Raw genomic sequence first — 26769 nt, forward strand, 5'->3', positions numbered from 1 at the left:
CACTCTCCAAATGACCGCAAAGGCCAGAGCTGAGCTGATCCGAAGCCAGGATCCAAGAGCTTTCTCCAGGTCTCCCACGTGGGTGCAGGTGCCCAAGGACTTGGGCCATCTTCCACTGCTTTTCCAGGCCACAGCAGAGAGCTGGATTGAAAGAAGAGCACTTGGGACTCAAACCAGCACCCATATGGGATGCCAATGCTGCAGGCTGGGGATTTAACTCATTGCGCCACAGCGCCAGCCCTTATGTATGAAATTTTAAAACATATTTAACACTGAATTATCATTAAATATCTATGTGATACAAAGCACTGACAGCTCTTGGAGTTTTGGGGTTTATTGAACTTTGAGGAGTGTTTGGTGCAATTTTTGCTAAGCAAACTTGCAACTATCAAGTTACTTGTATTATCATATTTGTCAAATATCCCTTTATAACTAGCAAATATCACAGCTGTGAAATATAAAAAGATTTTTGAAAGTATTCTTAAATATTTAAAGAAGTCTAAGGGTGAGTTTTTATTTTATGCTGCCAAATAAGCCTCTTTAATACTCTGGCTATGAACCTTGACTTGCAGAGGTTTGAGGCAGTGTGTGGAAAGTATGGACAAAGCTTCCCATCAGTATGCTCTGTTATTTTGTATGTGTTATTTTCTTCGCCTTAGCATTTATGAATGGTTGACTGACTAGAATCTTCTTCATTTCTTTCAGGTAAACATAATACCAGAAATACAGCATCAGCTTTGCAGGAAGGAAGGATTATGTCAAATAATTAGAAGATTTCCAGGTAATCTTTAATTTGCTCCCTTATGCATAAACATGTGAGATACGCAGGCTTCCCTAGCAGACACTAGCTGACTAAACCTTAGCTCAATGTCTTCTGTTCCTTGGTCTATCAATTCTGCTATTATTCATCTTCCATAGTCCACAAAGCCTGCCAGCGGTAAGACGTGGGTAATAAGGAATGCAAGTGTAACACTGATATTTTCATTTAGTTTTGTCTTCTGATTTGCTAGATGAGTATTTCTTTTAGTCCTTTCTGTTTGTATTTAAAATGATAGCTGCTTTATTCAAAAGTAATTAATCTAGTGATTCTAACTTCAATCTTGAAGTTTTTTAAAAATATATTTCTTCATAATTAATTTATTTTGATTCTAAAAGCATTCTCCTTTTTAGAATCCTGGGTATTTAAGACAGGATACTGAATGGAAAAGTTCTGTGTCTTGATTATATTAGGAATTTGGGACAAAAATTACCATGTCCAGATTCTTCACAGATTCCAAGAGTAGAAAAAAAAATCAGCAAGTGTATGAACCCTTGTGGGTGAACAGAGCCATCGTAGGTGAAATGATAGCCTACTTTGAAACCCATCAGTAAAAGGTTCTCCAAATTCCTTGTTTAAAACTCCATTAATGGTTAGTAGTTTATGCCCCTAGAAAGGGTTTCACTACATATTTAGATTTTGGATCTAAGTAGCTTTATTTCTTTTTTGATTAATTTTGTGTCCTGATGTAATCAGAAAATAAATAATACGTCGTAACCCAGGAGGTTTCTGCTTCTACACCAAACATGAACCATGTTGGCGTGGGCCACTGGAGAGACTGTAGTTTTCTATTGTTACCCACCAGGAATTGAAATAAAGATGAATCAGGAATTCAACCTTCCACTTAAAATCAATATCTGGATAAATTTTGTTCTGTTTTGCATGATAATAAATGTCTGTATGAATGTGTATTGTTTTGTATGTCAGTGAAGTTGAGTCCCTAATCTTTTATGTTTTTTAATTAACTCTAGCTGAAAGCTTTTTTAAAAAATAATTTTTGTGACAAGTGAGTAAAAATAATTATTTTCATTAATAGAATATTGGTAACTATTCAGAAATTCTTTAGTGAAGGCAATCTAAGAAATATTATTTACACTTTAAACACAACCTAGACTTTTTTTTTAAAAGATTTATTTTATTTATTTAAAAGAGTTACAGAGAGAGGTAGAGCCAGAGAGAGAGAGAGAGAGAGAGAGAGAGAGCGAAAGAGAGGTCTTCTATCTGCTGGTTCACTCCCCAAATAACTGCAACGGCCAGAACTGAGCTGATCTGAAGCCAGGAGCCAGGAGCTTCTTCTAGGTCTCCCATACAGGCGCAGGGGCCCAAGGACTTGGGTCATTTTGGGTCATCTTCTACTGCTTTCCCGGGCCATAACAGAGAGCTGTATCAGAAGTGGAGCAGCCGGTACTTGAACTGATGCCCATATGGGATGCTGGCACTGCAGGCTGCAGCTTTAACCTGCAGGCCCCAACCTAGACTTTTAAAGTAAGATTTTTTGTGTTGTTATTTACATTTCAGAATAAATGATCCAAAACATTAAGTTTCTTTAGCATTGTATCCTAGTTAGCAGAATGGAGTCTTAGTAGTGAAAGAACTATTTCTGGTCAGAAATGGATTGCCAGATTTTAATATTCCCCAAACAATTCCTTTTTTTTTTTTTTTTTTTTTTTTTTTGACAGGCAGAGTGGACAGTGAGAGAGAAAGACAGAGAGAAAGGTCTTTCTTTGCCTCCTTTGCCGTTGATTCACCCTCCAATGGCCGCCGCGACCGGCGCGCTGCGGCCAGCGCACAGCGCTGATCCAATGGCAGGAGCCAGGTACTTATCCTGGTCTCCCATGGGGTGCAGGGCCCAAGCACTTGGGCCATCCTCCACTGCACTCCCTGGCCACAGCAGAGAGCTGGCCTGGAAGAGGGGCAACTGGGACAGAATCCGGCACCCCGACTAGAACCCAGTGTGCCGGCGCCGCAAGGTGGAGGATTAGCCTAGTGAGCCGCGGCGCTGGCCTTCCCCAAACAATTCTTATACAAGGTTATATTCGACATTATGCTACCATACAAGTAATAATAAAAGTAAGAAATATTTTCAATCTTCTTTCATCTTAAATGCTTTTTGTTCTCAAAAACATCCAAGTTCTGGACATATGTAGTCATTTCACCGCTCTGTCTGGTGCCTTAGTTTTCTGTTTATCTCAGTGACAGCAAGATAGTTCTACAGCAGCATTTTAAGTGGAATCATTTCTGCTATCACGTTATCTTTCTGCTTGATGATCCTTTATCTAGATGTATGGCTTTAAAGGAGTATGTCTGCAGCATTATTGTCTGATCTAAATTTTCTCAACAGTCGCTTTTGCTTATTACTACTATGAATATATAATATAAATTCAGTATTCCAAAAATTAGAAATATTTTCCTTATTGTGAATACTTAATAGTTAATATTAGATACAGATTAGGTAGCAACCTAAATTTATGGTATTATTAAAAGGGTAATATAGTAAAACTAAGCACAATGCTACGTAATCTAGACATTTTATTTAGAGTCAAAATGTTCTATGCCATTTTCAGGCATGTTTCATTTGGATGTTGACAAAAAACATGTTGAGATTTTAGTTCTGCCACTAATTAGCTGTGCAACTTAAATTCTGGGGATTGTAATTGTTTCATCGAAAAAGTAGGGATAAAAATACTCTTTACATGAGCTTAATTTTTTTTAAAAGTAAGTAGATTTTATATATGTGTTTATGTGTGTGTATAATTTGATTTGCAAAATGAAGCACATATTTTATACCCCAACACAATGCTCTAAAAAATGGTCATTAGGTAATCCTAGATTTGAAACATCAAACACTAAACTCCAGATACTTAATACTTTCCCTCTTTACATGATTGATTATCACTAAAATGTTATGATTTTGTCAGACACTGCCAAGGATCTGACATTTTTATCCTACTTCCACAGTCACAAGTCAGTCTGCCACAGTTTCAGGAGTGTTGACATGAGTTGCATGGGTCAGAGACAATGACTTTTTTATTTATAGCAGTAAGAGTAGACAAACTACCAGCATGTGTACCAGTTCACTGAACCCTGGTTCACCTAGCCCTGGCCACCAGGTGAGTCTTCTATACTTAGTGATTTGCTTTTCAGAGAGGAAGCCTGAGCTTAGAGAGTTTAAATCTCATATGATGGGCGATGTGCATGCTTTTCCTTTGCCCCAGAGGGAGACATTATTTTTGTCATGTTGGAAAAAAATTAAAATAAACAACCTTCCCTCTTCTGTAGAGTAAGATACCATCTCTTGTTTTCAAGGCTATGTACTATGTAAATATCTTTGAAAAGGTAATTCAGAACAAATTGTTAGTGCCTCTGTTCGCAAAATGTGCAGACACATGAAAGATGAACAGAGAAACAGCCATTTCAGGGAAGAATCCTTCATGAGTTGTAGCTTGGAAACACAGTGTATAATTCTGAGCAAGAGCTAAAATGTACTTGTGCTTCAGTTTTCTTATACATAAAAGTGCCATATTTGGCAGCGGTGAAGAATGCTGGGATTCCATGACTGTCTTGTGCTTTTTCCCAATATCCTTGCTACCCCAGGCTCTGTCCTCAGCAGTAGACAGAGACAAAGATGCTGAGAAAGGAGAGATGATAAACTGGTGATTGCAACTGGGACCCACACGAGTGAGGCAGGACCGAGTTTTGGCCAGATGCACAGCATGTACGGCTAACACAGGCTGTTCTGTTCCACAGCCAGAGTGTACCTGACATTAGACTTGTGACTCACATTTAAGGGCACACATCCGTGGAATTTTTACTGGCTAGCACAAGATTTATTTTTATCTTGCCAGTTAGTGCTTTGCCTTTTGAAAAAAAAAAAAGCTTCATTATTTTTATTTGCCTGAATTTATTGCTAATACTTTTGGTTGCTCTTTATTTTTTTAAATATAAAAAGTGTTTCCCATATCTGAAGTAGAACAAAATAAACATATGAGAAGTTTCGCTTGGGTTTGTGAGTTGTTGTTTTTGTTCTTTTTTAGTGCAGTATCACCAGCCAAGATGTTCTGGTTAGGAGTGTGCCAAACTTTGGCCATAACATTTTTTTGGTAGTTTTATCTTGGCTCTGAGCACTGGCTTTCATATGCAGCTTGGAATATACTCCATTTGTAGCATTTTAGATCTGTATCCTCATTTTTAAAGAAATATATGCATACAAAAAGGAAAATAGTAGACAAGTCAAATAACTTTTTCTGTACCTAAACAAGATAGGGTTTTAAAGAATTATAGATGATATTTGCTGAGTAATATAAAATATATCATTAAAATATAACAAATACTTTAAACATTGACTAATGTAATGGCTTATCTTAGGGGACGCTGATTATTGTTTTTAATAATCTGGTTTTAATATTTCAAGCAAACTTTCAGAGAAGACCAAGGTGTGCTTGGTCTCTGTATTCTCTGATCCTGGTGCTCTTTATTTGTTATTTCTATGGACTCCTTGATACTTCTCCCGTCCCAAAAGTTTCCTTTCTATGCCCAATGCTATTATATTCCTTACGCAAAACATCCTTTCCTCAAGTAAAACTCTCAACTCTTTAGTAAGACTGACTTCAAAGAGGTGATAGGAGAAAGTAAGCTGATGGAACTAATTCAGACTAAATTATACCCTCGTCCCAATCATAAACCTCTTAGATGCATTTGCATTTTTATAAAAGAAGCTCACAAACCCAATGAATTTCTAATTGGCAGAATTTATGGAAGTGCCCTCAAACACACATTCAGTTACTCAACAAGCCACCTCTTCCTGAAGCTCACCTAATCCATTTACTTTTCTCCAGCGCCAACATGTCCTGCCTCATCCAAGTCAACCATCTTTCAAATTCTTTTCGCATATTTTCTTGCACCTGAATAACCCAGCCCATGATTTAGACTGTAGCCAAGGTAATCTTACCACTTGTCTTTCCTAAGTAAATAGAACAAGTTTATTACATCTGCTGACAGAAGTCTGAAACAGTAAGGTTCATGTCACCAGATCTCTGATGCTACACTTTGGACCAGGCATATGTTTTACCTAGAACAGGAGGCCTACACCCACATGCCTACAGGGGCCTGATTTGTCACACAGCAAATTTCATAACAAATCCAGAAATTTGAAAGGCCAGATAACCTGCAGCTTATCAGTATCTGACCTGTTATCAAATGTTGATAATTTATCAAAAGTCACTTGGCTCTAAGAAGAGAAAAAAGTTGAAGACAGAAAAGCACAAGGCAGAGCCAGGTGACCTCACCCAGGTATATCTCTCAGCATTTAGGCAACGGCAGAAACCTAAAGAAAGGTCCGTGCCGTCTCTTTTCCCCGCGATGTACGTTTACCATTAGGATTCCCCTTCACCTAAAGGCTTAGTCATTCTTCCTTTGCCTTATCATCATACTTCTCTGTATAGCTTTCTCTCAGAACATCTATTTGTTTCCCTAAATCTTGGGTAAAAAAACAGCTTCCAGTTTCTCACAAAACTGAAACTTTAACTCCTGAGGATAGTGAACCTGGATTTTCTACCACAACCTCAACTCTGGAGTCTGGAGGAGGTGTCCACATCTTTCCGCTACTGCATCTTAAGGTCATCTACCAGTGTTCAGATCATTCATCATGCTCACTAAGGAAGTAACCACCTGGGTTAACTTCTTCTTTCTCTGCTTCAAATCTGCCATCATTCTTGTCAATTTTGATTCCCACACCAACTTTTCTTTCATCTTTGCTTCATAGATCTTTGATCTAATCAAATGTATGATTCATCTGTCTTCACCTTCAGCTTCCCACTTGCATAGCTCACTAACTTGCAGCATCCAGAATTCTTGCTGAAACGCACACTAATTGACCTGTTCATAATCACTGGACTGCTTCATTCCTTCAATGCCACTAAGTCTGAAAACTAAGCTGACACTTTTGATACTCTTAATTCTGCCATTTTCTCCAAGTCTTCCAGCCATTTTTTAAATCGCAGTTGTTTTCCATCAAGCCTACATCACTTAGTCTTATACCTGAGGTACTTCCCCACAAGCACCTGCAACGTTTGTATTTTCCTCCCAAACCAAACTTTAAGCCATCAACCACAGAAATACCCAAAGTCTGACTTCTCTGCAACTACACAACAAACACAAGAGTGCTGTTTCCACTTTCTAGATGTCTTGCTTGCTGAGATAGAAAAGACAGAATGCTACTTTTGCTATTGTCAGCCTCATCACCTCCTCCACCAAGAGAATTGTTGAGTAACCCCTGAAGGAGCCTGTCTCAGTTACCCTCTACAATACTAATGGAAAACTATTACAAAAACAAAAATTCAAGCACTGTTCTCAAAACTCTCTAGGAGGAATTCCCATGCGTTCCAAGGTCGTGGAACTAAATTGTGGCTTTTAATGTTGCATTCATTTCAGGATAGAGATGACTCACTCCTCCAGTGGTCAGGATGTATCTCAAAAGAGATATCAAAGTAACGTGTTGGTGGTTTAGATGGAGTTTGTAAATGAATGTCTCCCTAGAATGTTGTCCCGCCATCAGTTGTGCTAGGCAATGTAGACACCAGGAAACTGAGCACTATTCTGCCATTTGACCATAGATTTGAGAGAAGCCAAGTGTCAGGCCAAAGATCCATCCCTTCCAAACTGAACATATTGCTTTTTAAAATGAAGAAAATAAGTATCTTGTATCCACTGAACCAGAGATAATTACTTGGAAAATTTTGTTATGTGTTTTTCATACTTGAAAACTAACCTATTGTTTTCTTGATCAAGAGTATCTTTAGAATGATGTCCACCTGATTTTCCAAGGTAGATTCATATTTTTTCCTGTGATCCTACTGGACCTTGTGAAAACCTCTGTTAGCATGTTACAGTGTATACCAGTTGTGGAAATACTTGCTTGTGTTTGTCTCACCTCAAGGACTGAAACTCGCTGAAGGTGGGACCATATTTTTTCACTTCTCAAGTTCAGTGCATGGTCATTATCCTTAGTATTATAGTCACTATAATTTTTGAATGAAGGACTAGAGGTAATTTTAACAGAGAGTATTAGGGTTGTGGAAAGGAACCCCTTGGCAATGCTTGGACAGATTCATCCGCTTATCCATTAGGAGCTCAGCACTGAACTTGCATTATAGAGCAACAAACACAGGCATGAGAAGTAGAAAATACTGTCTTGCCTCCAAGACACAATAACCCTTTTTGAATAATAAGATATTATGATCTAAGAAATAACTAGTTGACTGTTATTTGCTTACCCATAAGTAAAGTAGAAAGATGTCAATAAAATTCATTATATAACTTCTGGATGGTTACCATTGTAGCCAAGAAATTAATCTCCTTATTAATCTCTGAAAACACAGGTTTAAGGTCTGACATTGTGGTGCAACAGATTAAACTGCCATTTGTCATTTGCAGTGTGGGACTTCCATATTGGAGTACTGGTTTGAGTCCTGGCTCCAGCCCTACTTGCTCTGCTTCTGATACAGCTCCCTGCTAATGCACCTGGGAAAGGAGTAGAAGTTGACCCAGGTACATGAGCTCCTGCCTCCCATGTCAGAGACCATGATAGACCAGACTCCTAGAATTGGCCTGGCCCAGCCCTGGCTTTTGGAGCCATTTAAGTAGTGAATTGGCAGATGGAAGATAATCTCTCTCCCTCTGTCTGTCTGTCTCTTTCTTTCTCTATGTGTCACTCTGCCTTTTAAACATATATATATGTATATATATTTATATATATATTTAAGGTATATAAAACATAATATATAAATTTTTTAAAGGATAGGTTTAATTCTTTCTCACTTTTTTGGCCTAGGGAAAAACAAGTAATTTTCTCAGGCAGGCTCATACTTTTGCTCTGATTCGACCCAAGAGTCTAAATATTTGCTCACCATTTCTTTTGAGGAGAAGCTCAGACTGCCAGGAACAGGAAGACAATGGAGAGCGTTCTCCCTATACTTTTCCAGTGATGTTTTAGTGCTTCTTATAGATTAGCTTTCTGGGCAGTTTCTTCATCTTAATGGTTCTGCATTCAGGACGGGGAAGTAAATCTATTACTTCTTGCTGACTATTGTGCTTTAACTTATTTCTTCTATGGATCTTTTGAAAGAAAGTGAGGGTGTGTGAAATATGGCCAGAAAACCTGCACCAGAAAGAAAGTACATCGATCTGGTATGTGGTGAATGTTGGGTGGATTTTTTTTTCTCTTTTAAAAGCTCTAAACATTAAAAACATACCCTGGAGTCCCATATAACACAGAAAGAAGTGGAGCTATTTTTGTTGATAAAGGTTAGACTCTTCCCCCAGTCATCCTGTCCTTTCTTCTTTTTTCCTTATTCCTGGTCAACCCCAGAATACACCTTCCTGATACTTCCCTTACCCCCCAAGAAACTTGGGAGAATTCAGTCTGGCACATATAACTTGCAATAAGAAAGTAAGTCTTAGAAAAGGGTGACAGGGGCCGGCGCCGTGGCTCAATAGGCTAATCCTCCGCCTTGCGGCGCCGGCACACCGGGTTCTAGTCCCAGTCGGGGCACCGGATTCTGTCCCAGTTGCCCCTCTTCCAGGCCAGCTCTCTGCTGTGGCCTGGCAGTGCAGTGGAGGATGGCCCAAGTGCTTGGGCCCTGCACCTGCATGGGAGACCAGGATAAAGTACCTGGCTCCTGCTATCGGATCAGTGCTGTGCGTCGGCCGTGGCGGCCATTGGAGGGTGAACCAACGGCAAAAGGAAGACTTTTCTCTCTGGCTCTCTCTCTCACTGTCCACTCTGCCTGTCCCAAAAAAAAAAAAAAAAAAAAGGGGGGGGGGTGGTGACAGGGGCTGGCGCTGTGGCGCAGCGGGTTAAGCCACTGTCTGCAGTGCCGACATTCCATATGAGCACTGGTTCTGGTCCAGCTCTCTGCTAATGCACCTGGGAAGGCAGTGGAAGATGGCGCAAGAGCTTGAGCCCCTGCACCGAAGTGCGAGACTCAGAAGAAGCTCCTAGCTTTTGGCTTCGGCCTGGACCAGCTCCCAGCTCCAGCCATTGTAGTCATTTGGGGAGTGAACCAGCGGATGGAAGATCTCTCTCTCCTTCTCTGTAACTCTGACTTTCAAATACATAAATAAGTCTTTTTTTTTTTTTTTTTTTTTTTTTTTTTGACAGGCCGAGTGGACAGTGAGAGAGACAGAGAGAAAGGTCTTCCTTTTTGCCATTGGTTCTCCCTCCAATGGCCGCCGCGGCCAGCGCACAGCGCTGATCCGATGGCAGGAGCCAGGTACTTATCCTGGTCTCCCATGCATGTGCAGGGACCAAGAACTTGGGCCATCCTCCACTGCCCTCCCGGGCCACAGCAGAGAGCTGGCCTGGAAGAGGGGCAACCGGGACAGAATCCGGCGCCCCGACCAGGACTAGAACCCGGTGTGCCGGCGCCGCAAGGCGGAGGATTAGCCCCTTGAGCCACGGCGCCGGCCATAAATAAGTCTTAAAGAAACATGTTGACCAGTAAATGAGGGCAGAAAATATATTCCATCTCTACTTTTTTGTCTTTCCCTCTATTTACTAGGAATGAAAATTAGTCGAAATGTTCTCTTTCCATGCTGTATCCTCTTTAGGATTTTGGCCAACCATGAGAAAGAAATTAATCAAAATAGAAATCAAATTTTTAAAATGAATCAAACATTCACTTTTTCATTCCTTTTACCTTTCCCTTTTCTTATGTCTTTATTGTACCACTAACATATATTAATCATAAAGATTATAGAAAAATACAGATAAGCTCAAAGAAGCAAAAAGTGTACATTTAGTGGTCTCTGCCTTCCCTAAATGCTTACTTGTCTTTTAATTTTGTTTATTTCATTTCTAGGCTCACAAAAGTCTGAAAGTTTTATGTAAGCAAATTGCCACTTTTAAGTGGATTTTAAACCTCAACTTCATGCTTTGGAATACCTTAGAAGTAATTAAATTTACCCTGGCTGCTTATTGCTTTTCTTTCTACTATTTCATTTAGTTGCTTCATGAGTTGTTTGTACTTCTTAGCTGAGCATTATGTGTTTGTAAGCTATTTCTAAATATTGAAATCAAGATAATAAAAATAAAGAACACTTCTATTGTTGACAATCTAGTTGAAACCCTGGTCAGTTTATGATTGAATTGCAAATGTCCTAGCTATTCTCATGTTTCCTTTCTGTCTCTTTCTCTCCCACTAACCTTTATCCCATATTCATTTTGCCACGTAACTTCCAGTTCAACCTTCCTATAACATAAGTCAGCATGTGCCACTCTCTTCCAAGAGTTTTTAGTGACTCAGTCAGAATAAAGTAGGTAATATTTGTTATATGGTTTCTGTGTATTAATCACTCTTCTATTAATTCATTTAGTCCTTACGGTGTCTCCTTGAGGAAGCTTTTATTGTTAGCCACATTTTACTCCAGCACAGAGAAGGTAGGCACATTTTCTAGGCCCACATCCTAGCTAGTGGTGGGTGCTCCTAGGCAGTATGACTTTGGTGTTTAACTGCTTCTATTTTGTTCCTGCCACACTCCTCAGGGTGGGCTACAAGGCCCCTACTTAGGGAGGCAATCTACATGTCTCACTGTTCTCCTATTATTAACCCATCCTGACTCTCAGCTCAAGCCAAGATACTCCCTTTTCTCTCACTCCAGCAAGCATGCTGGATGGGACTGTTGTAACAGAAGACCAGGTAGCTTACAAGCAACAGAATTTACTTCTCATTGCTCTAGAAGCTGGAAGGTCCAAACCGGTCAACTGTCTGCAGATTTTGTGTCTGGTAAGGACCTATTTACTGGTTCAGAGTTGGTGCCTTCTTGCAGAGTAAAGGAGGAGCAAACTTTTTTTTTTTTTTTAAAGATTTTATGTATTTATTTTTTTTGACAGGCAGAGTGGACAGTGAGAGAGAGAAGCAGAGAGAAAGGTCTTCCATCTGCTGGTTCACTCCCCAGATGGCCACTACAGCTGAGTTGATACAAAGCCAGAGCCAGGAGCTTCTTCCTGGTCTCCCACATTGGTGCAGGGGCCCAAGCACTTGGGCCATGCTCCACTGCTTTCCCAGGCCATAGCAGAGAGCTGGCCTGGACTAGAACTGGTGCCCATATGGGATTCCAGCACCCCATTCAGAAGCTTATCCCACTACACTACAATGCTGGTGCCAGGAGCGAACTCTTTTAACAAGGGCACTGATCCCAGTCCTGAGGGCTGCACCTTCCTGACCTAATCATCCCAAAAGATGTTTCCCAATACTAATACTTTGCAGATCAGGAATTCAACATGTGAATTCTGTGAAGAAGATACAAGCATTCACACAGAGCCCATGCTTTACTGCTTTCTCCTTCCTCGCCCTGCCTTTGAATACTCGTTGTTGTATTGTGTGTCCATTGTTTCTGGATCAGGCCAACTAAATGTGATTTCTCCTTTCTCTACACTTCCAACTAGCACTCACTTAGGATTTGTACTTTATAATGTTGTCTTTGTCTTTTACTAATTCATGCAAAGGTTTCTTATTTCCTCTAGATTATATATCCCCTGATGGCTAAATCCTTTCTCCATATCTCTGCCTCAACTGAAATAGAGCATAAGTAACATAGATGTATCAATGAGAACTCTTTTATTTGCTAAACACAACAGACTAACACAAGGACAAAGGAATTTGTTGAATTGGTAAATTGAAAGTGAATCTGCCTTCATGTTTAACAGGCTCCAGGGACAAGGTCACTAGATACCTCTCTGTCTCTCCCTCTCATTCTCAACTGGTAAAGCCTGCCTTCTTTCTGTATGTTGTCTCATTCTTTCAGTGGTTAGACATGTTCCACATGACAGGAAAGTGACTGCCAGGCATTCCCAGTTCAGAAACACAGCTACTTCTCTTCTTTTTTTTTTTAACTTTTATTTAATGAATATAAATTTCCAAAGTACGATTTATGGATTACAATGGCTTCCTCCACATACCGTCCCTCCCACCCACTACCCTCCCCTTTCCCACTCCCTCTCCCCTTCCATTCACATCAAGATTCATTTTCGATTATCTTAATATACAGAAGATCAGCTTAGTATACATTAAGTAAGGATTTCAACAGTTTGCTCTCACACAGAAACATAAAGTGAAAAATAATAGATGATTTTTTTTTAAATGATGATGAAATCAGATCAGACCTATTGTCATGTTTAATCCCAGTGAGAGTCAAGTTGGGAGTTGATAATTTCTTTTTTTTTTTTTTTTTACAGAGGATCAGTTTAGTATGCATTAAGTAAAGATTTCAACAGTTTGCACCCCCATAAAAACACAAAGTGAAATATACTGTTTGAGTACTCGTTATAGCATTAAATCTCAATACACAGCACATTAAGGACAGATCCTACATGAGGAGTAAGTGCACAGTGACTCCTGTTGTTGACTTTACCAATTGACACTCCTGTCTATGGCATCAGTAGTCTCCCTATGCTCCGGTCATGAGTTTCCAAGGCTATGGAAGCCCTCTGAGTTCTCCGATTCTTATCTTGTTTAGACAAGGTCATAGTCAAAGTGGAGGTTCTCTCCTCCCTTCAGAGAAAGGTACCTCCTTCTTTGAAGACCTGTTCTTTCCACTGGGATCTCACTCGCAGAGGTCTTTTGCCAGAGTGTCTTGGCTTTCCATGCCTGAAATACTCTCATGGGCTTTTCAGCCAGATCTGAATGCCTTTAGGGCTGATTCTGAGGCCAGAGTGCTATTTAGGACATCTGCCATTCTATGAGTCTGCTGAGTATCTCACTTCCCATGTTGGATCAATCTCCCCTTTATTTATTCCATCAGTTAGTGTTAGCAGGTACTAGACTTGTTTATGTGCTCCCTTTGACTCTTAGTCCTTTCATTATGATCAATTGTGAACTGAAATTGATCACTTGGACTAGTGAGATGGCATTGGTACATGCCACCTTGATGGGATTGAATTGGAATCCCCTGGTATGTTTTTAACTCTACCATTTGGGGCAAGTCAGCTTGAGCATGTTCCAAATTATACATCTCTTCCCTCTCTTATTCCCACTCTTATGTTTAACAGGGATCACATTTCAGTTAATTTTTAACACTTAAGAATAACTGTGTATTAATTACAGAATTAAACCAGTCATATTAAGCTACTTCTCTTCTGAGACCACACAGGTCACCAGCCACCCCAGTCAGCACTGTTGACCATGAGTGCATGGCTGGAGCAAGTCCTGTGGCCAGTGTATTAGTCTTCTAGAGTTGCCATAAACAAAGGACCGAAGACTAGGCAACCTAAACAACAGAACTTTATTTCTCAGGGTTTTGGAGTCTGGAAGTCCAGGCTTGTGGTGTCAGCAGATTTGGCTTCTTCTGAGGACTTTGTTCTTGACTTGCATGCGACTGCCTTCTCGCAGGGTTTTTCCTTTATACATGTGTATGTCTGGGTCCTCATCTCTTCTGATAAGAAAGATACCAGCCATTTGGATTAGGGCCTACCTTAGTGATTTCAGCTTACCCTAGTAACCTCTTTAAAGGTTGTGTCTCCAAATATATAGTCATATGCTTAGATCCTGGGGGTTAGGACTTCAACATGTGACTCTTGGGTAGATATGACTAACCCATAACAGCCAGTGATGAGCAGAGGAGTCAGGGAATGTTGATGGATAGTTCCATCAACTCTAAAGACAGGACAGAACATATTCCCCAAGGAACAATGGACAATATACAGACAAAACAACAGACATCTATTTTTACAAGTGGTTGAATCATTTTAATTGATTGGTCTTGTTAAAATACAATAGATGCTTGAGGCAGAGCTAGAACCACCCCCTTGCCCCCAAGTAATTTTGAAGTGAGGGAATGTTAATCATTCCTTCTCTTCAGCACCAAGAGCTTGGATGCTGCCTTCGAGCTATCGAATGACCTTTCTGCTGGTCTTTGAATCTACAGGTTGGCGTTTGTGTGCCATGCTTAGTTCTCATTTCCTATCTTAGACCTCAGTCCTCACATACTCCCAGACCTGACCTCCCCTCCAAAGAGCAGGCTAAATTTATTAATGACTCTATACTTTCCTATCTCAAATATACATTTCCTCCTTCTCCCCCAGGAAATACTTTAACCCAAGTGAATAATATATTGGTGAATATTTTAGAATTGCAGATCCTGCAGAGTCTCACGGAAACTATTGAATTATGCAAATGCCATGACCACCTACATAGCTTGACCTATTCATAAAATTCACAACTCTACCTGTGAACCATAAATTCCTACATTAATTAATCACAGCCAAAATTAAATAAAGATTTTTGGGAAAACGATAGCATCGTCTTGCTCCATTTCCTTAAAAATGAGAAAAAAAATAATGCTTCTTACTAAAGCCTGTTATTTGGAAAGAGCAGAATTCTTCCTTCCACTTGACATTTCTGAAAAGCTTAAGACACAAGCTTGTCATGTACCTGGGATACATACAATGTGGTGCTGCATGCCTGGCAGCTGGCAAGATGAGAGGAAGAGGGATGGTGGCTGGAAGTACTGGTGGATGTGGGTTAAGGTGATGCCTGGGAGAACCATTTTTTTTTTCTGCTGTTCTTGGAGAAGCCAGAGCAAGCTCACTGAGCTGGGAGTGGCTCTTCTCTTCTGTTGCTCATGGTTTTGTGCTTTGCGCATTGGAAGTCAGGGCAGTTTGAAGGGAACAGCATATCTGTCCTTCAGAAAATATTTGTCAGCTTGTTTTCATCTCTGAAGTTGTACTAAAGACTGACTGTCTGCGGAAACTGAATAATCCCCCTGCTTTTTGGTAGGATACGTTTGAGAGGCCCTGCTCTTGCACTGATTTGTTGAAGTCTCACACTTCTGGTTTGCCATCTCTATACCTCATGCTGCTCTGCAGGAATGTTTATTTCACCAAGAGAGTTTCTTATCTTGTGCCAAACACTGCTAGACCACAAGGGCAACATTATATAATAGAATGCTTACAATTTGCATAATTCTAATCAGTAATTCTGATTTTTTTGGGCAACAGTAAAAGAAGGGAAAAAAGTGATATTCATTTTTGTGGTTCACATCTCTCCAGCAGGTCCCTATTTACTTAAATGATAGACGTTGGTGAGTAGCATTGTGTACACATAATGCCAGAACAACTTTTTTTTTTTTTTTTTTTTTTTGGACAGGCAGAGTTAGACAGTGAGAGAGAGAGACAGAGAGAAAGGTCTTCCTTTTTCCGTTGGTTCACCCCACAATGGCCTCTGCAGCTGGCGCACTGCGCTGATCTGATGGCAGGAGCCAGGTGCTTCCTCCTGGTCTCCCATGCGGGTGCAGGGACCAAGAACTTGGGCCATCCTCCACTGCACTTCCAGGCCACAGCAGAGAGCTGGACTGGAAGAGGAGCAACCGGGACAGAATCCGGCGCCCCAACCGGGACTAGAACCCGGGCTGCTGGCACCGCAGGCGGAGGATTAGCCTAGTGAGCCGCGGTGCCAGCGCAGAACAACTTGATAAAACATCAAGAACTTCAAGCAATTGAAATGAGAGTATTTCAGGCATGGAAAGCCAAGACACTCTGGGAAAAAAAAAAAAAAAACACGGGTCATCAAAGAAGGAGGTACCTTTCTCTGAAGGGAGGAGAGAACTTCCACTTTGACCATGGCCTTGTCTAAATATGATCAGAGTCGGTGAACTCAGGGGGCTTCCATAGCCTTGGCAGCTCATGACAAGAGCCTAGGGTGATTACTGAGGCCATAAACAAGAGTGTCAATTTGTTAAGTGAACAACAGGAGTCACTGTGCACTTACTCCTCATGTAGGATCTTTGTCCTTAGTGTGCTGTACATTGAGATTTAATGCTATAACTAGTACTCAAACAGTATTTTTCACTTTATGTTTCTGTGTGGGAGCAAACTGTTGAAATCTTTACTTAATGTATGCTAAACTGATCTTCTGTATATAAAGAGAATCGGAAATGAATCTTGATGTGAATGGAAGGGGAGAGGGAGTGGGAAAGGGGAGTGTTCGGGTGGGAGGGACGTTATGGGGGGAAGCCATTGTAATCCATAAGCTGTACTTTGGAAATTTATATTCACTAAATAAAAGTTAAAAAAAAAGAAATGAGTTTCTGTGCAGTATATAATAAAATCTCAATGAACTATATTTGTACTTTGTAGACTTGGTTGTCTTCTTCATCCAGCCTGAGTCTATTAATCAATAGTTTATTCTTAGCTATGTATAGACACAGTGACTCAGTATGAAGTCTGCTAAAATGAAATACACTGTATTTGTTTGCACCTTCTTAACAGATGCATCACCCAAACAGTGATTGTGTTGTTTTCCCTCTATAAATTCTTTCTGAGTCATTTTGTTTACAAAAGAAATATTAGAAATTAATCTGAAGTCTTGACAAGATGCTTGAAATACATTGCTTGCTTCAAAGTAGACTAGAAACTAGTATAGGAGTGGGCACTTTTTTTATTTATTTTTTATTTTTTGACAGGCTGAGTGGACAGTGAGAGAGAGAGACAGAGAGAAAGGTCTTCCTTTGCCGTTGGTTCACCCTCCAATGGCACCGCGCTGATCCAATGGCAGGAGCCAGGTACTTATCCTGGTCTCCCATGGGGTGCAGGGCCCAAGCACTTGGGCCATCCTCCACTGCACTCCCTGGCCACAGCAGAGAGCTGGCCTGGAAGAGGGGCAACTGGGACAGAATCCGGCGCCCCGACCAGGACTAGAACCCGGTGTGCAGGCGCCGCAAGGTGGAGGATTAGCCTAGTGAGCCGTGGCGCTGGCCGGGCACTATTGTTTTTAAGCCATCAGGACCTCTACTGGGGAATGACAAGAGCAGGGTTAAGAAGGATGTAGAAGCTAATCAGGTTCTAAGATTTAGCTGCTGAGATGTTAAAAAATTGATTCTGAAACTCACATACCTATTTTGTGAGCAAGCCAGTAAGTGAGGAAGAACTATACTGTACTGTGATTTTTAAAATTTTATTTGTTTTACATAGAGAGAAAGAGAAATTGAGGAAGTTAGAGAAGTAGCAATCTTCCATCTAGTGGCTCTATCCTCAGGTGCCCACAAAAGCTGTGGGTGGGCCAGGCCAAAGACAGAAGTCCCGAGACTGAATCTGGGTTTCCCTTAGGGTGGCAGAGTCCTAAGTACTTGAGTCATCACATGCTGTCTCTCAGGGTGTACAGTAGCAGGAAGCTAGAATTGGGGGGAGAGCTGGGACTCAAACCTAGGTCCTGTGAGATGGGATGCAGATAGACTAGCAAACACCTTTACCAATAGGCTGAATGCCTGCCCCTGGACTAAGATTTTGATTCATTCATTATACGTTTTCCAAATCCATGAGGGGCGGTCATTAGCTGCAACAAGTTAAGACACCTCTCAAGATGCCCATGTTGCAATTCACAGTGCCTGGGTTTGAGTCCTGGCTCTGATCTCAGTCACAGCTTCCTGCCAATACAGATCTTCAGAAGCAGCAGGTGATGATGGCTTCGGTGGTTGGGTTCCTGCTACCTGCATCACCAACTTAGACTGAGTTCCAGGATCTGGCTTTCACATGATCCAGCCCTGGCTGGTGCAGGCATTTGAGGAATGGCTCAATGGGTAGGAGCTCTCTGTCTGCCTCTGCCTATCTTTCAAATAAATAAATATTTTTATTTACATAGAGAAAAAGAGATTGAAGGTTGAAGTGTGTTGAACTTTATGACAACCACTCTCCCAGTCTCCTTCTGGTGGTAAAGGCAGACATTGAACAACAACAATTAAATTAGAATTTTTTTTTTTTTTTGACAGGCAGAGTTAGACAGTGAGAGAGAGAGAGACAGAAAGAAAGGTCTTCCTTCCATTGGTTCACCCCCCAAATGCCCGCTACGGCCAGCACGCTGAGGCTGGTGTGCTGCGCCCATCCGAAGCCAGGAGCCAGGTGCTTCCTCCTGGTCTCCCATGTGGGTACAGGGCCCAAGCACTTGGGCCATCCTCCACTGCATTCCCGGGCCACAGCAGAGAGCTGGACTGGAAGAGGAGCAACCGGGACAGAATCCGGCGCCCCAACCGGGACTAGAACCCGGGCTGCTGGCACCGCAGGCAGAGGATTAGCCTAGTGAGCCACGATGCCAGCCATGAAATTAGAATTGTAATGAATGAAAAGCAGTGTTTTGGAAAATTTTTAGGACTGAAAGCTTTTTTCATTCAATTTCAAGGAAGTCCAGGGACATGCACTGATTTTTGATTTGCAACGTATCATAAATATTAGAGAAAAAAAAGCCCATTAACAGGAGGCATTCATAGCTGACATGCACACAACCTCATACATTTATGTTGAATGACACTATTCACATAAAGATTATGCTTATTATGCCTCAGCTCTTGAACTTCTATTGTGACTGTAGTAATTAATAATAGTTTCTTAGGACCCACAAATACTTAGTTTCTGCCAATCTGATGTATCTTGTTGGAAAATATGAAAGTATATCAAAAAGCTCACAGGGGAATGGCTATTATGAAAAAAGTGTGTATGGATTTCGAATTACTTTTGCACCAAAACAAATTTTTCTTTAATTCTATTTTTCTCACAGACTTTATGCAGTGTCCCTACATATTGATACAAACTTAAAATGAGAGCAGCAAGCTATCAGACAGGTGAAATATACTCATTTTCCTAAATATAATCTCTTTTTTTAAAAAAGATGTCTTTATTTAAAGGCAGAGTTACAGAGAAGGTAGAAGCAGAGAGAGAGAGAGACAGAGACAGAGGGAGAGAGAGAGAGAGGTCTTCATCCATTGGTTCACTTCCCACATGGCCACACTGGCCGAAGCTGTGAGGATCCGAAGCCAGGAGCCCAGAGCTTCTGCTGCATTTCCTGCGCAGGTGCAGGGGCCTAAAGACTTGGGCCAGCTTCTGCTGCTTTCCCAGGCCATAGCAGAGAGCTGGATCAGAAGAGGAGCAGCTGGGACTCAAACCAGCACCCATATGCTGCAGGTGGCTGCTTTACCCACTATGCCACAGCGCTGACATAACCTCCTCCCCAGTACAATCTTAGATGCTTTCATTGCAGATGGTGAAGTAGTGATTGGAAAGGTTTTGTATCTCGGCAGAAGTATAATTTTAGAATGAATGACATAGTTTTGGAAGGTTCTTTCCTCTGTGATGACAGGGTGTGCTCATTTCTGGGAGAGAGGTATCGACTATGACACAGTTATCTCCATTCAAATCCTGTGATGCACTGCATCAATAACTTTTCAGACTATTTTCTTTAAACTTCCCCTAGCACCATCTAATGGCAAAACACAGAACTACCTCTTGCTTCTGAGTCACTTAAATTAATGCATCATATAGGCAGAGGAGCAGTACAATGCAGTGTTGATAGTCGTTTCATAAATGGGTAGTGTTTCAAATGGTCAATTTAGCCCGGAAAGGACAAAAGCAGTTATTCACCCATAAGCACCTTTTCACTCCCATTTTGTCTCACCTGTTACTGAAGATCTGTGAGCATGTATGTACTGATAACAACTCTAACCCAGATGTGGCCAATTACAGTGAAGGCAGAAGCCAGGAATCCTATGGCCAGGGTATGTGGGAGCCTTGCTCTAGTGCCACTAAGTTGGTAGGTGGAGTTGTGTGATTGGAAAAGTTCATTTGTGCCTCTTTCTGAACTTCATAAAATGAAATAATTACACTGACCTTTCTTTCCTCATAGAGTTGTTGTAAAAATGTTTTTTAAAAGAACATGTATTATTAAATGTATAAAAGTCATACATAAGAAGTTCTTACTCAGCATATCTACAAATTGATTTGCAGAGAAAACTGAATGAGGTTTTCATTGTTTCACATGGACATAAAACTGTCACAGCAATATGTATTGTTCTTTCCAGTGACATTCTGATTTAGAAAGAATCAAGTAAGTAGACAGTCAGGGGTTGAGTTCAGTCACCAAGGAAAATCAGTACACATTTTTACTTCTTTTATAGCTAATTACAGTGAGGCCCTATGATTTATGTTATGTGATTGTTTTATACATAAATTGCACTAAAAATAACAAAAAACAACATAGCTTTTTTTTTACTTAAATGTCAGACACTGTCAAACACTTTATACATTTCGTTCTTTTAACCCTCTTTAACCATATAGGGAACAGATATTTTCATGTCTGTTTTAGATGAATAAATGGAGGCTCTAAGAATCTTTGGATTCCACAGTCATAAAGCAGCAGATCTATACCTGAAGTACAATCCTGTAACTGTTACAATAGACTTGAACCAGGGCACTGTATTGTAAGCCTGTCTCATAATGCAAGAAAGTTAGAAAGAAGCCATTGAAAGAAAACTGTTACACCTGGGTTTAATGAGAAATTGAAATTGTTTATTCTTTTATCATGTTTAATTTTTTTTATATGAGAAGTAGAGACAGAGACAGAGAGAGGGAGAGAGAGAGAGAGAGAGAGAGAGAGAGAGAGAAACACCCAACCACTTGTTCACTCCCTTAATATATACAGTGCCCAGGGCCAGAGCCAGGAGCTGGAAGCTCAGTGCAGATCTCCCACATGGGTGACAGGAATCCAGCTACTTGAATTTACTCCAGGCAGACAAGGTGTTTGCCTTCAGTTTCCTTTTGCTTTGTTTCGATGTTCTGTTAGGGACCTCAGCAGGCGGGAGTTGCCAGCCATGGGAGAGTTAGAAACTCCAGTCCTGGGCACTCACGGGCAGCGACCCCTTGAGGGGCATCCTTATCCTTTCTTCTGTTCTCTGTTATCTTTTCTCCTGAGGTGCCTACTCCAGACTCAGCTCCCCGCACCATCTGCAACCTTTCTGGACAACATAGGAATTTTAAATGACAAACCTCATTCTGTAGCCACAGGCCTGGGGTTAGAGGGAGTGGGATGTGGAGTGTAGCCACCAGCCTTCAGGTCTGAGACTCTGGAACAAGAGTGACCCCGGCCTGGGCCACTTAGGGTGGCCAAAAATGAGTTGTCTTGGCTTTTTGAAGCTACTTTTTCTGGCCTTCCTGGGAGGTCATATGACATAGTATTCTTTAGAATTCGATGGCTGTGCTACCAAGCCAGTTTGTAAAGCACAGATCTGGGAACGGGGATTAACAAATGTAAGTGGAGCCAAATTATGGATTTTTTTTGGGGGGGGAGGGAATTTTGGCTCTGGAAAATAATTTTCAGAAGTAATAATGCTTTGACCAGATGGTAAATGTGCTACAGGGCAGTGAGTAGGTAGGAGCGACTGAGCCAGGCTGCATATGGGCAAATCCCATCCTGGCCACTTAATTACCCAGTATCCTTGAGCAACTTTTCTTAGCTTCTTTGTGCTCCAATTTTCTGTGGGTAATGTGGGGTGATCATGACTGTGCCTCCTTGGGTTATTAAGAGGATAGAATGATTAAATACATCTAAAGTAGTAGTTGGAACAGTGCACAGAGGGAACCCACAATAAATGTTATGTATCATGAATTGTTCTCTTAGTAAGTATCTCTGTAATTATTAGTTGATAATTATTAGCTACTCCTTTAATCTGTTTGGTGAAATCTGTGTTGCAGGACTCAACAACTTGGGGATAGAACTTGCATGCTTAGATGGTCTTAGAAATATTTTCTTTGCCTTTAGTTAGTTACTCTAGCTATCTTCAGGCCCCTTCCCCTTAAAGTCCTTAACCAACTACTTCTAGATCATCTTAACACAGTCTTCCATTCTGATCAGATTCCATGTTCTGTTTTGATCATAGATTATTGACACAAGGTTAATCTGGAATGAAATGTCCATAACTCACTTATATGCATAATTTCAACAAATTTCTATATTATCCCAACTATACTATTTTTTTTAACTTTTATTTAATGAATATAAATTTCCAAAGTACGGCTTATGGATTACAATGGCTTCCCCCCCATAACGTCCCTCCCACCCGCAACCCTCCCTTTTCCCACTCCCTCTCCCCTTCCATTCACATCAAGATTCATTTTCAATTATCTTTATCTACAGAAGATCAGTTTAGCATACATTAAGTAAAGATTTTAACAGTTTGCTCCCACACAGAAACATAAAGTGAAAAATAATAGATGATTTTTTAAATGATGATGAAATCAGATCAGACCTATTGTCATGTTTAATCCCAGTGAGAGTCAAGTTGGGAATTGATAATTTCTTTTTTTTTTTTTTTAACAGAAGGTCAGTTTAGTATACATTAAGTAAAGATTTCAACAGTTTGCACCCCCATAGAAACACAAAGTGAAATATACTGTTTGAGTACTCGTTATAGCATTAAATCTCAATGTACAGCACATTAAGGACAGAGATCCCACATGAGGAATAAGTGCACAGTGACTCCTGTTGTTGACTTTACACATTGACACTCCTGTTTATGGCATCCAACTATACTATTAAGGACAAATAAAAGGAAAATAATTTATAATGTGAGAGGGCTTCAAAAAGTTCATGGAAATGGAATTTAAAAAATTTATTTTATTGCCAAAATTTTTTATATCCATTCAGTTTTTTATAATAAATGCATTTCTCATGAATTTTTTGAATACCCATTGTATAACTCCATAGGTAATAGGGTGTCATGAAGTAGTCAAATACTCCATGCATATTTAGAACCACCAGAAATGTGGCAGCTACATATTGAGATTGTAGCAGTTAAATTATAGGGGAAATTAAGATTCCACGCTCCCCATTGCTGTTGGTGGTGTGCCTTTCCAAAATGCTGAACAACCTTGGAGAAAAGTCACAAATTAAAGAAAGCTTAGTATTCCTTACTTGACTTGGAATTGCACTCCTAAAAACTTCAATGAGTAAAATGCATGGGTTTTACAAATAAAATAGGGTTAAGCTGCAGGTTCACACCAGGCTTTTCCTCTGCCTCAAGATCCAGAGAGACATTAAGAAGTGATGTGGACAGAGGACAATACTCTGTAGTGCAAGGTGATTCAGCTGAGTAGCAGCTGCTGGCATGCATGCACTGGCTGAAGGGGATGGGCACCTAGCTATTTAACACATGCTCGAAGTTTTGCCTTACCAGTCAGTCCATACCAAATAAATCCCAGACTTGTACAACACAAGGCATCAACCTCACACTATGGCCTTCATTCAGTGCACGTCATTCCTGATCATTGTGATGTTCCCAGGGTCCCCCCTAGGTCTTAAAGGGTGTGTGCTATGAGCTCATGAGCACAATCTTCCCTTCCTCAGTGCTACCATTCACCACTTGCCCATTTTGCCCTGGTACCCTGTGGCCATCTGCTTCCACCGCACTCTTCAGGTCATGCCCACCCACCCAAGACTCTGCCAACACCAGAGCCCTGTGTATTGGAGGCTGCTCTGGCTGCACTGTCCACAGCCAGGCTGGGGTGTCGTGATCAGCTCAGGGATTTGTGCTGTTCCTGCTGCTTCTCCTGCTGCTGCTGTAGCTGTTGATGCCTCATCTCATCGTGCCAGTCACTGCCCTTCACATGCCCTGGAAGTCCCTTTGTGTTTCTCTAAAGCTTGCCTAAGTCAAAACAAAATGAATTTTATCACTTCAGTAGGCAAAATCCTTCTTTATACTTTTTTCTATTATCTGTAATGTTATATTCTCAATGTATCATGGAGAACTGGAAATACATTTTTTTAATATTGTTTCAGCTTTTGACTTAAAACCTGGAGTAGTAGAGCCTGTGGAATGTAAGAACAATGCACTCAAATGCCCTCCTCTTTCATGGCGTCCTGTTATTCTTGGACTCCTCTTGTGCTGCTTATTTCTCTGATTAATGACAGGAGCCTCACTGTGAGGCCTCACTCACAGTTCTTCAAGTCAAGGTTGGAGTTACTGGACTCCTAGATGACCATAGATCAGTTTCACACTACGAATCCAATGCATTGTTGAACAGTAACCAGAGAGTGTCTTGCAATTTCTTATTGACCCTAGGGTTTAAGATACCAATATCAACAAAAATAGGTATGCGTCCCTTCTTTTCCTATTAGCAGGGGCTGTGATGGTGTGTTTAATGCCACTGCATACCAAAATCCAACAATGTCACAGCTGCACCTAAAATATTTCTCTTGAGCAGACTTTGGATCAAGGGCTGTATTTATCCTTTGAGCAGAAAGTCATAACTATTTATATCCTAGGGATCCAAATATTGCAGAAGCAGGAAAGGTTACTTTGACTCTAAATACAGACTTCGGAAGAAAAACAGAGTGATGACGTGTTTAAGTAAACTGGTTATGCCTTATTTGTCTTCTTCAGTGCAGTATTTTGTAATGCTTCTGTTTCCAGATCCCTTCCCTCTGTCATGTGTGGGTAAAACAGCCAATCTTAGAACAGCCCTGGGTCATTTAAGGGAAATAACTTAAGCTATATTCATAGCAGGCCATAAAAAAGCAAAGATACCACCCACAAAGTGATGTGTATTTAAAGTTTTTCAATTACATGATTTATTGATAAATTTACATATGTTGCGCTAAGAGAGAAGTGAGAAATGTGCCAGGTGTACTCTGAATTTTTAGTTAAGGGAATCTTACGTACTGGGCAGATTGCAATAGACATTTTGTTGTTTATGAAATATTGAAGTATTTTAAGCCAATGGTGAGTGAAAAACCTTTAATTATTCCAATTATGGCTCATGGAAGAAAAGAAAATTGAAAAGATAAACAAAAAATGTAGAGTTGTGTTAATTTTTAACATTTCTTATCAGAAACAGGTATCTCGGTTGGGTGTTTGGCACTGCAGTTAGGATGCCACTTGGGATACCCACGTCTCCTATTTAAGTTTATATGTTCAAGTCCTGGCTCTGCTTCTAATTCTAGTTTCCTGCTAATGTGCTCCCTGGGAGGCATCAGCTTATGACTCAAGTAGTTCAGAGCCTGCCACCAGCGTGGGAGACCTGGTTCTAGCTTCCGCTTGGTTTAGTACTGGCTGTTGCCAGCGTTGGGGAAACAAACCCACAGATGGATCTCTGTTGTTTCTCTCTCTCTCTCTCTCTCTCTCTCTCTCTCTCTCTCTCTCCTTCTCCCTCTCCCTCTCTCCATCTCCCTTTCAAAACAAATGCATAAAAAAAAAAAAAAGAAACGGGTACCCTAATGTCAGTTCAAGCTCTTGGAACTAATGAATACGGTACATTTTTTAAGTGATTTGGGAAATAGAGGTTAGATTTAGGGGAGTAGAAGAAAATTCATAATAAAGAACAACCTTCTCTGAGAATCAGTGGTAGTTGCAAGTTGGAGACAGATGAAGTGATTGGTTTTGAAGCACCATGCTGAAATCCTGAATTGCAAATCATTTGATGGATAATGATGGCCATGAACTCTTGTCACTTTTGATACTAGATCCACGAAATTAAATGAACACTCTTGAGTTCAACCTTTCGCTGAAAAGAAACTTCACGTGCATTTTTCTAAATCTGCTTTTGTTCAAACACCAATGACATCTCGTTCCCTCATAGAGGAGTTACCCCAACAGCCGATCAGGCAATAGAACATGACCCCAACCACAGAGGACTGAGCCAGGCTTGGTAGAGACTCAGGCAAAAATGATGCTTTGAGAAGCAGCTGAGCACTGTATTGTGTTATGCAAACAAACTAAAACACCTTTCTCCAACAATAACACAGCTGACTCAGAAACCCTGAAGAATAGTGTAAATATTTTAATAATTGGTTTTATTTGGGGGTGGGGTTGGACAAAATGGCAAACAAAGAGGGGATTAATCTTACCCAGCACAAAATTAAATTTCTGCCAAAGTCTGTTCTTACAACCTTCTCTCTTCAGTGCTTTCACTCCAGCTCACCAAAACACTGTTCTGTCCAGGCTCTCTTGCATTTCTTTCATATAGATTAACAAATCAATTTGTTTACCCCATTACTCCAAACAATGTAACTAAGACTTGGTTTTCAAATAAGCAAGTAACCTTCTTCCTGAAGGAGGGAAAGAAGAGTAGAATGGCTGGCAGTGGTTTAAGATGCAGCACTGGCATCCCATGTGGGAACTGAAGTCTCACTTCTGATCCAGGT

At 40.7% G+C, this 26769-nt stretch overlaps 1 protein-coding gene across 7 annotated transcripts in view; it reads left to right on the top strand.

Annotated features, from left to right (window-relative positions):
• The window catches only part of CPED1 (cadherin like and PC-esterase domain containing 1), a 587225-nt gene that overhangs the window by 89143 nt on the left and 471313 nt on the right, over positions 1-26769 (top strand). For all 7 annotated transcript variants that reach the window (XR_016231749.1, XM_089329475.1, XM_008258284.5 and 4 more), the window contains exon 4: positions 706-781. Coding sequence is in view for 6 of the 7 variants with exons in the window: in XM_089329475.1 (XP_089185601.1) it covers positions 706-781 (76 nt within the window). In the remaining variant the exon portion in view is untranslated. The remainder of the gene's footprint in view (positions 1-705; positions 782-26769) is intronic.

Source organism: Oryctolagus cuniculus, chromosome 3, assembly GCF_051225735.1.
Source record: "Oryctolagus cuniculus isolate XC-2025 breed Fujian yellow rabbit chromosome 3, ASM5122573v1, whole genome shotgun sequence".
Lineage (NCBI taxonomy): Eukaryota > Metazoa > Chordata > Mammalia > Lagomorpha > Leporidae > Oryctolagus > Oryctolagus cuniculus.